The sequence below is a fragment of the Mytilus edulis genome, chromosome 8 (assembly GCF_963676685.1).
Source record: "Mytilus edulis chromosome 8, xbMytEdul2.2, whole genome shotgun sequence".
In the NCBI taxonomy this organism is placed as follows: domain Eukaryota; kingdom Metazoa; phylum Mollusca; class Bivalvia; order Mytilida; family Mytilidae; genus Mytilus; species Mytilus edulis.
This window is the reverse complement of record NC_092351.1, coordinates 87,981,206-87,993,967: the sequence shown is the minus strand read 5'-3', so window position 1 is coordinate 87,993,967 and position 12,762 is coordinate 87,981,206. Positions and strand designations below refer to the sequence as shown.

At 31.1% G+C, this 12,762-nt stretch overlaps 1 protein-coding gene across 1 annotated transcript in view; it reads left to right on the top strand.

Annotated features, from left to right (window-relative positions):
- Nucleotides 1–12,762, top strand: part of LOC139486567 (SWI/SNF-related matrix-associated actin-dependent regulator of chromatin subfamily A member 5-like) — an 83,276-nt gene that overhangs the window by 21,578 nt on the left and 48,936 nt on the right. Inside the window, exons 9-19 of the mRNA XM_071271491.1 lie at nucleotides 256–324; nucleotides 3,239–3,348; nucleotides 4,338–4,474; nucleotides 5,012–5,101; nucleotides 6,560–6,681; nucleotides 8,414–8,566; nucleotides 9,160–9,292; nucleotides 9,480–9,625; nucleotides 10,232–10,432; nucleotides 11,427–11,489; nucleotides 11,902–11,991. Of these exons, the coding sequence (XP_071127592.1) occupies nucleotides 256–324; nucleotides 3,239–3,348; nucleotides 4,338–4,474; nucleotides 5,012–5,101; nucleotides 6,560–6,681; nucleotides 8,414–8,566; nucleotides 9,160–9,292; nucleotides 9,480–9,625; nucleotides 10,232–10,432; nucleotides 11,427–11,489; nucleotides 11,902–11,991 (1,314 nt within the window). The remainder of the gene's footprint in view (nucleotides 1–255; nucleotides 325–3,238; nucleotides 3,349–4,337; nucleotides 4,475–5,011; nucleotides 5,102–6,559; nucleotides 6,682–8,413; nucleotides 8,567–9,159; nucleotides 9,293–9,479; nucleotides 9,626–10,231; nucleotides 10,433–11,426; nucleotides 11,490–11,901; nucleotides 11,992–12,762) is intronic.

Sequence of the window (12,762 nt, the reverse complement as noted above, 5' to 3'; positions counted from 1 at the left end):
TTCGTCTGACAAATAGGCTATGCAAATAACCGGAATGTACTGTATTGTTTTTTTTTTTATATAAATAGACATAGATAGAAAGCAATAATATAGAAAATATAACTTTAAAAGTAGTCATATTTTTGTAATGGTATACTTTGTTGCATTAATTATCTCTTCAACCAACATGATAAAGACATTTTAAAATTGTACATTATAGATTTTTCAACACTGTGAAATATTTGACTCTTTTATCTATGGTGAGTTTATTTACAGGATTTTGACAGCTGGTTCAGCTCAGAAAGCTGCTTTGGTGATGGAGAACTCGTGAAACGTTTACATGATGTAGGTTTGAAATGTTGGTTGAGGGCAAGGCTTCCAAAACGGTCATATATTCTAGACATTTGTATTTTGCAGGGACTAAACTTAACTGTTTTTCTCTAGGGGCCAGCTGGGCCCCTAAGATATTTTTTTCAGGGGCCCAATTGAAATTTTAGGAGCCCAACTAATCTTTATACTAAAAGACCAAAAGAAAATAAAACTGAAAATTACTTTTCATAATAAACTTACTAACAGTGTTCCAGCTTGAATCTCAGGGAAGAAGAGTGCTCCTTTTCTGAAAGGGCACTTTAGCACAATAACCCAGATTGTAAGGGTACTTTGTATAAATTACCTTGAATATTGCTAACTATAGGCTCAGCTGGAGAACATTAGTTGTATTCAACCATATTCAGAAATTAATTTGTTCTTGATGTTGGTTCCAGTCAGATTTTTTTTTATCAAATTATTATACCATGAAGCAAAGCATATCATTTTGATGTTTATGTAAACAAACTTGTACATTTGGTTAGGAAAATAATCATCAGAAATTTCAATGTTTTATTACTTTCAATATACCATTCTATGAAAATAAACAAGAAGTTTTGAAAGATGGAGATATATATAAGCAAAATATTTATTACTTGTTCAAGCATTTAGTATACATGTTGTTGAAAGTTACTAGATTGTCATCTAAATTGTTACAAAACATTAGTATCTTTTTAAGTACACACCAAAGTTGTCGTAAGTAAGGAGTTTTATAAATATAACAGGTGAGACAGGAGAGGATCATATTATTTTGATGCAACAATACATTGCAGATATTGCAGAAGCTAAAACTGTCACTTTTTTCTCCATAATTGTTAAAAATAAAAGCATTTGTAAAGTGCTCCAATGTTAGGAGGATCATAAATACAAGAAGTAAATCAGGAAGTACAGTCTTGTTTATGTTCAAATACAAATTTCTTTGATTCAGTTTCTTCTTAAAATGTATGTTCCTGGTATGAAACAAAACAGTGTTTCTAATAAAACTTGTAATATTTGAATTATTGCCACCAGAAATGTATTATAAGATTTGACAATATTTATTTTAGGTTATTTCCTACCAAAATTGTTTCCCTTTAATTTTTATCAACTTCCTGTTGACCTTTCCTTTGACAATATGGCTTTGAACATTAAATACTATCTCAATCCAAGCCATCCTCTAATAGTGTTGATCAAAATATATTTTGCAATAAGTTTTTATTGATGATTGGTTATCAAACTAGCTATTGGGATATTTATTTTCGAGATTTTGCGTTTCGTTTTTTCATAAATTGTTTTTGTAAATAGCGATTCAAGGACAAGTTATCGTCTAACACAGGCTTGTAATAACTCCCAGGACAATTAGAACACATCCCTTTCCCAATGCTTATTGAACAGTTTAGACGAAAACACTCTTCAATAATGAAATAATCATAGAAAATTTAGCATAACATGCTAAAAGAAGGGGGTATATATATGCCATATCGTGACTTCGGATTGAAAACATAGCTGTCCGACTGGGTTTAGGTTATTAGAAAGAACCTACTGGTTTTTGGAAATACTCTCTTTATTACTATCACTTTGATAAGACAAACAGGTTTCCTATTGGGAATAGTCTTCCTTAATATCGCGGGGGGAAAGGGTACAAATGGGATTTACTTCAATTTCTTTTACAGTCGCCAGCTGGGCGCTCAGGATGATTAAATATATTCGCCCAGCTGAAAATCTGGTCGCCATGGGCGACTGGGCGAGCGTTAAGTTTAGTCCCTGTTTTGTCCAGTAAAATTCCGGCTGGGCAAAGCATAAAACGGTCATCTTCTTTTTAGTTTTCAAGGTTTTCTCAAGAGACTGTCATTTTAACATAATTCCCAGTCTTTTTGGCCCTACCTTTTGCCTAATGTCAATCATTGGGATGGCTATCTGATGACCATAATTGCCTTCTGTGACTTAGTGTTAAGGGATTAAATCGGATAGAATCAGATATAAAATGTCCGGCTGACTCAAATATTTTTGGAAGCCCTGGTTGAGGGTATCAAATATTGTTTATCTGCGTTACTGCTGTTTCATGTGTTAAAGGTGGTACCAAACACCTTCACTAAAATTAATTTGTTTCATGTAATTTTGATAAATTTTTACAAAAAATATTTACTTTGACCCTTTGACAAAAAATATAAAATATTCTAAAAATTTGAACCACACATTTAATTGGAATATTTTCCTTAGACATATAGCAGTTTCACCAACACCAATTTTGATCATTGAGAAGCTTAATATTAATTTTACAAATTATAGAACATAATAACAATGTTCACCTGATTTTTACAAAGTTATCTCCCTGTAGTGTTATGTACAACCTTAAATAAATATTTGTAATAATACATTTGTAATACACGAATTGATATTTTACGAATGAAATTATTTATAAATGTTCTAGACAATTCAGACCATATCAACAAACACCAGACTTAATTGAAAAAAAACGACACTCATACGAAAAAAAACATTAAGGGCATATATGATACAGTTGGGATCCCACAAATAATTTTGGACGAAAGTTTGCATACAAGCCATTTTGAACTTGTCAATTCAAATATGTAATAAAAAATATACCCTTATGCACTACTCTTAGAAATCAATGGGGTTGAAACTTCAGACATTTACTGGAAGTTTCAGTTTCTTGGACATATCTATCCCTTGGAAAATAAAGACATAATTTTCTGTTTCAAAATATTAATGCAGTATAAATGCAATTAGATTTTTGTTATAGCATTTGAAACATCTTCTCCAATATTATTCAAAAATTCTATTAAAACATGTACACTTACCTGTAATTATTTTTTTTTAGATTTTAACTAGATTTGTAATATTTGCCACTTGGCATTAAACACTATACAATTTGTCATCTATTTTTATCTAGGTTTTGAGACCATTTCTGCTGAGAAGGATTAAAGCTGATGTAGAAAAAAGTCTATTACCAAAGAAAGAAACCTACATATATGTTGGTCTTAGTGCCTTACAGAGAGAGTGGTAGGGGTTTTGTTGGGTTTTTATTTATTTGAGAGGCAAATCACCGATTTAAGACATATACATATAAGAAGATGGTACGAGTGCCAATGAGACAACTCTCCATCCAAGTCACAATTTGTAAGATTAACCATTATAGTACAATTCACATGGGATTTTAAAATCCAAATTCTTTCTGCAACAAAGTACTTTATAGTATAAAATTGAGAATGAAAATAGGGAATGTGTCAGCGACAACAACCCAACCATAGAGCAGACAACAGCCGAAGGCCACCAATGGGTCTTCAATGTAGGGAGAAACTCCAGCACCCGGAGGTGTCCTTCAGCTGGCCCCTTAAGAAATATGCATACTAGTTCAGCGATAATGAATGTCAAACTAAACTCTTAATTATACACTTTATAGACCTGTGTGTATGTGCATTCCACATGGGAGTTGAAAATTATTATAATTATCTTTTCAAAGTAGTTTCATCCTCAAAAAAAAAAAGTAAAACAAATGAAATCTAAAAAACAAACAGACAAATGAACAATATTTGGAGCAGCAAAAACATATCAAATATTTTTAAACATTATAAATATTATAAGTTAAGTAGCTAGTCAGTACTGAGAGAAATTTTCTTTGACCTAATTAAGGGGTCATACAAAATTGTCAACCATTTTCCTAAGTGTACAAAACGTACACTTGGGGGGAGGGGTTAAAAAATCAACATTTTTACTGTACACTTTTTAAAAATTTTATTTCTGGCAAATATTTCAGATATGTTTCAGTTTATTTTCAATACAAATTTCTATATTAAACTAATCTATAATACACAGGATGTTCTTTTTATTAAGAATGATTGATTCTTTTCTTGAAATCTGAAAATGGTTGATGTACACTTTTTGAGGGAGGGTGGGGGGTCTGAAAAAGTGTATGTTTTGTACACTTTGGAAAATGGTTGACAATTATGGATGATCCCTAACTGAAATTTCACTTATACTTATAATTTTAGGTATACCAAGATTTTACTGAAAGATATAAATATTGTAAATGGTTGTGGAGAAAACAATAAGATGAGATTGTTAAATATTCTGATGCAGCTGAGGAAATGTACTAACCATGCCTATCTTTTTGAGGGGGCAGAGCCAGGTAAAAACTTAAGTTTTTCTTTTTAAATTATGTTGAAGCCTTTTGTCAACCAAATTTAAAGATATTATATTGTCCCCCCAAAAAAAATTACATTAGGATCAAACAAAAGTTTTGCATTACACATAAATATTGAATTAATAACTGAACAAAATAAAATGTATGTTAATAACATCATATACAATATTGATAGTGAGACATGAATAGGACAAGAAATTAAAAATTTAACAACATGGTTCATTGATTTCTTAAAGTCGGGTTAACTGTAATTTTTTTTTATCAAAGACCAAGTAGACTGTTTTAATCTGGAAACAAATATTCACTCTTAAAGGGAAGTTTTTCATTTTTAAAGCAAGTCAAAGGTTGTTGTCGACTATTTTAATGAACTAATATTTAAATTCAAATGGATAATCCATGTCTTTGGATAGGTTGAACAATTTCATTCAAAGTCAACAAAATGTGATTCAAGTTAGGTTCAAAGGTGAGACTACTTGTATACATGGTTATTTATAACACCAATATTTTTTTTTCTTTGTGCAGGTCCTCCTTTTACTACTGACTTGCATTTAGTAGATTCCTGTGGTAAAATGTCTGTACTACATAAACTATTACCCAAATTACAGAAAGAAGGTGAGGGATGAAACATTTAGTGTTGGTTATTTTTTTCTGTGTAGTCAATGTATATTCCACATTTCCATTTAATTCTAATGGAAAATGTCAGTTCTAGGAAAGGGAGGGAGGGATACCATTGATAATGAATTCCATGGACCCTGTTTCTTGATGACCTTCATTAGTCACCAACAGGACTTAAGGTGGTACCTAACACTTCAACTTAAATTAATTTGGCTCGTTTAATTTTCTTAAAATTTTGACAAAATATTTACTTTGACCCTTTTGACAAAAATATAAAAATTTCAAAAAATTTGAAGCAACCGTTTAATCAGAAAAATTACACTGGTTATATAACAGTTTGACAAACACTGATTTTGATCACTGAGAAGCTTAATATTCCCTTATGAACACAACGTCATTAAAACGTTCTGCTGATTTTACAGAGTTATCTCCCTGTAGTGTTAGGTACCACCTTAAATGTGGAACATCTACAATTGAGAGAAAGTTATTGAACACAATGAGAGATTTCGTATTTATTTTGACTTCATATTGCACAGCATAAGGGACCAAATTATCCATGAACGCCCAACTCATACAAACAAAGTCAACATATAGGACAACAGAGATAGACTTGGTACACTCACAAAATCAATGGTGGTGATAAACTTAGGACTGTTTAATTGTATATGTTCTTCAGTCAATGATCTTGAATCAATTATACATGCAGTAACATGGTTATCCTTTAGATTTGCTCTTCTTAATAAAGCTGTTATAAATATAACAGATATTCCATATCTCTGTGTTCATGGTGTTAATAGTCTATTTAGTAAAGACATTTTTTTCATTTTTTGTTAAATTTTGTAATATAAGGGAGTAAGTTGAGTTTACAAATAGACAACTTTTGAGTTCGATGCATTTCCTTCAAAAACTCCGATTTTAGTGTATGTCATTTGTACGTTTAGGGGTGTCATCACTTCCATTCCAATGTTGAGCGAGTGGTTGGAAAACTATAATTCTATATTGTACGAATTATTCGGCAAATTGAATTCTCAAAATTGACAATCAGCATTGCTGTCATTAGGGAATTGTCATTAAGTACCTACAGAACAACCATTATTTCTAGTTTATCCTACAAAATGACGATCACTAAGACGCTTGATGAACTTAAATAGTGCAGGGATACAGGCGACCCCCTCTATCTGGTAAATGATGTCATAAAGGCGCATATAATTGACGAGTTTTTTCCGGTGACGGATGAACTCGAAAGTGGTCTATTGAGCTGGCAGAAAGGGGAACTTTTAGAATAGTCATATACTTTGGATTCCTTTATTTTCGTTTATTGAGAAAAAAAACGTTGCAATTCACTGACCATTTCAATTTGTGGTTCTCCTCTACCCACAAAATCCGCAAAAAATTAGTATCCAACAATTAATAATGAATGCACAGTAAAACAATGTAATTTGTTGTTGAATTTAGGTCACAGAGTGCTATTATTCTGTCAGATGACACGGATGATGGACATTTTAGAGGACTATATGTTTTGGCAGGGATATGAATTCTGTCGACTAGATGGCAGCACTGCTCATTCAGAGAGAACAGTAAGTATATCAGTTCCTAATTATTTTTGGTCAGAGTTACTTTTGAAAGTTTGAGGAGTAGATACAGGAATAAGGGTACATGTGAAGGGATTGTTGCAATCATTCCTAATGTCGCCGGACCTTGGACAAAGTCAAGTAAAAATTGGTTTGGTCCAGTTAAGAGTATTACTGGACCTAATGACTAGTAAAACTTAATTTTGGTGAAATCATATGTGTAAATGTCTAGAAAAAGGAGTCTTGGCTTAATTAAGTAGAACGGTTTATTAGATCAAATGTTCAACTTATTTCTTTTAAAACCCTTGAGAACCACTTAAAAATGTGGGAATGAATAAACTATAGGAACAATTAAAGGGTTTACATTCATAATTATTTTTGTGTCTAGAATTGATATTGCTTGACTAAATTTTATGTTTTCCAGTAAAAGAAAGACCATTCAAATGGTATATTCATGTTTAGAAAAGGGATTTTGAGGTCCAATATTGCTACTATAATGACAGGAGTTTATTGAAACGCATAACACAATTCACTTTTTGGGCTATCTGTCATAAAATTATACTCAGTACACAAAATTTGTGCTCAATATTTTGATTTGTTGAATTCTGAGTCTTGAGAATGATAATCAAACTCAAAATGTTTATGACCGCAATGCCAAAGCTCTGATAGTGTTTTATCTAATTATAGGAAGCTATCAATGAGTTTTTATCTAATTATAGGAAGCTATCAATGAGTTTTTATCTAATTATAGGAAGCTATCAATGAGTTTTTATCTAATTATAGGAAGCTATCAATGAGTTTTTATCTAATTATAGGAAGCTATCAATGAGTTTTATCTAATTATAGGAAGCTATCAATGAGTTTTTATCTAATTATAGGAAGCTATCAATGAGTTTTTATCTAATTATAGGAAGCTATCAATGAGTTTTATCTAATTATAGGAAGCTATCAATGAGTTTTATCTAATTATAGGAAGCTATCAATGAGTTTTATCTAATTATAGGAAGCTATCAATGAGTTTTTATCTAATTATAGGAAGCTATCAATGAGTTTTATCTAATTATAGGAAGCTATCAATGAGTTTTTATCTAATTATAGGAAGCTATCAATGAGTTTTTATCTAATTATAAGAAGCTATCAATGAGTTTTTATCTAATTACAGGAAGCTATCAATGAGTTTTTATCTAATTACAGGAAGCTATCAATGAGTTTTTATCTAATTACAGGAAGCTATCAATGAGTTTTTATCTAATTACAGGAAGCTATCAATGAGTTTTTATCTAATTATAGGAAGCTATCAATGAGTTTTTATCTAATTATAGGAAGCTATCAATGAGTTTTTATCTAATTATAGGAAGCTATCAATGAGTTTTTATCTAATTATAGGAAGCTATCAATGAGTTTTTATCTAATTACAGGAAGCTATCAATGAGTTTTTATCTAATTACAGGAAGCTATCAATGAGTTTTTATCTAATTACAGGAAGCTATCAATGAGTTTTTATCTAATTACAGGAAGCTATCAATGAGTTTTTATCTAATTACAGGAAGCTATCAATGAGTTTTTATCTAATTACAGGAAGCTATCAATGAGTTTTTATCTAATTACAGGAAGCTATCAATGAGTTTTTATCTAATTACAGGAAGCTATCAATGAGTTTTTATCTAATTATAGGAAGCTATCAATGAGTTTTTATCTAATTATAGGAAGCTATCAATGAGTTTTTATCTAATTATAGGAAGCTATCAATAAGTTTAACAAGAAAGACAGTACAAAGTTTATATTCCTGTTGAGTACCAGAGCAGGAGGACTTGGTATTAACCTGGCCACAGCTGATATTGTTATCTTCTATGACTCAGACTGGAATCCACAGAGTGACTTACAGGCTATGGTTAGTACGATTTAACAGTCAAATTTCTACAGAGGATTCCAAAGGGACATTCAAACTCATAAGTTGAAAATAAACTGACAGCACCATGGCTAAAATGGAAAAAGACCAACAATATTGCAAAAACTCAAAACATAGATAATTAAAGACTGAACAACAGGAACTGCACCACGTTCTCCAGACGAGTTAGCAGATTCTGCTATTAAAATTTTCATTAAATTATGTCTCATCCAATTTGCATATCTAAGCCAATAAAATATTTTGAAACTATAAAGTGAAAGTTATAAAAAAAAAAGGGGAGAAGATAGCAAGGAACAATCCAAACAAAATAAGATGAAGAAAGTCAGAGGAAGCAAACACTGAGACACAAAAAAATTAAAACTACATTACATTAGTACTGGCAAACAGAATATTGACCTCTGGTGGGCATCATGAACACAACTAGTTGCTATCGTTGACAACTATCTAGCTACAAAATACCAACAAATGTTTAAAGTAAGTTTCTACATTCCACCTTTTTAAGTTTTCACCATTGAGGAAAATCAAAACTACTTGGCAATGTCTTTAAAAAATGAAGTAATTTTGTCTTTTTCTAGGATAGAGCACATCGAATTGGACAGACAAAACAAGTTCAAATCTTCAGATTCATTACTGAAAACACTGTGGAGGAGAGAATTATAGAAAGAGCGGAGATGAAACTGAGGCTTGATAGGATTGTTATTCAACAAGGTAGGATTTGTATTTCAAATCTTTATTCTGTTTCAGTTAAATGCTTTAAATACATTGGTATCTACAAGAACCAATGTCTTCTCCTTTAATTAGCATTATATATTTACAGAAAAATTCCGACAAGTTATATTTGATACATTGATGTTTTTGTCTTAGGTTCCTTGTTTATTCCCATAATATTTTACAGGGAGATTACAACAAGATTCTAGGAAATTAGATAAAAAGAACATGTTATCTATGATCCAACATGGAGCCAGACATGTATGTGCCTCAAAAGATTCAGAAATTACAGACGAAAATATCGATCAGATTCTATCCAAAGGAAAAACAAAGGTCAGTTATTTTGTACCATTTCTCTTTTGTAAATGTAAAGATCAATGCAATGTACTTGTCACTGATATCTTTCAACTACAAATAAAAATAAGAATTAGAAGATGTGGTATAAGTCCCAATGTGACAACACTCTCCAGACCAAAACACTTTTAGAAGTTAAGAGTCATACCAAACATCAAATTAAAACAAAATAATAATAATATGTATTATATTTACCTGGCAAAGTTATACAAAAAAACAAGTCTACTTGACCTTTCTAGCTTGCAAAAAACTAAAAAATCTGTTCAGTTATTTAGAGTTTTCATAAGTTGCTAACTGCCAGTTCTATGCCTTTTAAACATTTTATCATCCAGTATATATGCACATTCAATATGTTCAAGATATATTCATATGTCTGTCTTATCTCTTCATTTGTCCAATACAATTTTAAAGTTGTGGTTTAAAACCGGTTTAACATTTTGGTTCAGGGTAGTTTCAGTACACTTATCAAAATAAAGTGAACTGTTTTAATGACAAGTTAGGATTTTAACCTAGATTTCATGGTTCAAAACACATGGAAATAAGATAGCATGGTTTCCTATAGACATGTATTCTTGTTATTTTTAGACTGATGAAGTAAAAAGTAAACTGGATAAGGTTAGTGATGGTAACATGAAGTCGTTCTCCATGGAGGAGGAACCGTTTACATGTTACAAGTTTGAAGGACAGGATTATAGGAAGAAACAGCTACTGTTAGAACCAGAGGTCGTGTTTCAAGATAAGAGTGAAAGAAGAGCAAAGAGAGATGCTGTTGAAAGGTCCAAAATGGTTTGTAACTTAAAACAATAAATAAAGGATATATATAAACATAATAAAGGCAACAGTAGTATACCACTCTTCTATATTTATAGATTTCAATGAAACAAATCTGAGTCACAAACCAAAACCGAGGGAATATCAGCTATAAGAGGGGAAAAAAAACAGATCAACAGAAACACTGGACTGCTTCACTTATTATATTCTGTACTAGTAGCAAAAGTTCATTTATGCTATAGAACTTAAATGAACCCATGGCAAAGAAATAATTTTTGAAAATTTCAGAGCTCAGGACAAAATTTTATAGGGAAAAAAAATCTATAATATAACATGGGCAGTATATATGACTTACTGAACACTCAAAATCCTACACTGTTTCCATGGTGTCCTAATGGAATGCAGATTCAACGTCAGTTCAAAACAAAGACTTTCAAATTAAAAACTGCTTTTCTTCATTGCACCCAGCATTTAGGGGTTAGACCAAAGACTGGTTAACTTGTAGTCAGAGTAAATGTTTGGTAGGGTGACATCTTTTTTCCTTTTGACTAATTTGTTAAATTGTAGGTTAAAACACTGGTTCATTTGGGTCTAGAACAAACCTAGGTCTATCATCATGTTCTCACCTTGAATATTTATTTAAATTGACATTGGAAGTTAAACCTTATCCATTCATCCAATAATCATATACACATACTCCATTGCAAGTAAAAAAACAAATTAAATCTTACTGGTTTGGTCTTCAAAAAGCAATAAATTTAATCGCTGCAAAAAGTTTCCACTTTGAAACCCTTAAAATACATTAAATTTTCTTGTGTAGTTAAAAAATTTCCCATCCATCAATTGTACACACACTTGAAAATACTCCATTGCAAGTAGAGGAACAAATTTAATCTAACATGTTTGACCTTTAAAAAAGCAATAAATTTAATCTCCGCTGTATGTGTAAACCTGAATGTTGATTAATTCATTGACAATTCATGAAATGATTGTTTATTTTTATTTTCAGCTCTCAAAAGTCTCAGAAAAGGAATTATTTGATACAAGTCTTTCTTCGTTTCTTAAAAAAAGGGTAAGATTCATATACTTGTTGATAGCAGAAATTAGAATGAAATTATTAATATGCCAAGGGCTGTTTCATGATCTAATGCTGGGGGAGGGGCGTCATTAAAACCCTATCACATTCAAATTCATTCTTTGTCCCTTGATATCATATCCTGTTGATCGTTCTATTTTTGTAATGGAGGGGTCTTAAAGTTTTACACTTGTATGTCTGTTTAGTTTCCCTGCTGCATTTTTGTGTCTGACATTCAATACATATTAATATATTGATTTTTCTGCGATGACAATTTTTAATCTTGTACCTTGGTCACAATACTAAATTAGTCTAAATATACAGTAATCATGTATAAAAATCCAAAATTGTTTGGTTCCTGCTGATGTCTGGTCACAAATCACCTTTTATCCAGATTTATATATTTTAGATTAATGGTAAATGGAAGTCAGCCTGCCATTTCTATCAGCAGTTCTGTATTGAAGAAGCCAGAAAACAAGATTCTCAGGAACTGTACAAAGTAGGTCTGAAAATGTAATCAGGATAAATCAGAAGATGTGGTATAAATGCCAATGAGACAACACTCCATCCAAGTCAAAATGTGTAAAAAGTAAAAAATTATAGGTCAAATTAAGGCCTTCATCACTGAGCCTTGACTCACACCAAACAGCAAGCTATTATCAGGGTCTATTTTATATGTAAAATCAGTGTTATTATCATTTATCTATAGATAAGAAGATTTGGTATGAGTGCTAAATCACTATGTGTAAAAAGTTAACAATTATATGTCGATGTACAGCCTTCATCACCGAGCCTTTGCTCACATTAATTGGCAGCTTGCTGTTTGGGGAGAATCAAGGCTCTGTGTTGAAGACCATACTTCAAACTATAATTGTTAACTTTTTATACATTGTGATTTAGATGGAGATAGAGTTGTTTCATTAGCACTCATACCACTTCCTGTAATTATAATTATTTATATAAAAGTCATAATGACACTGATTTTACATATAAAATAGACCCTGATTACAGATTATAATTGGGGTCTATTTTATATGCAAAATCAGTGTCATAATCCTTTTATATTAGTCAATAATTTAGGTTAATTTAAGTTGCTATATACTATCTCTGATTTTCCTTTATAAATAAGCAATTTAAAAAAATGCATCTTGTACTGGAACATTTTTTAGAATACAATTTATTTGTTCATATTTATTCACCATTATAATGCTATTACATGTAGTTTGAAATAATCTTGCTTTATTTAGTTATTTTATGTTGTTGATTCCTC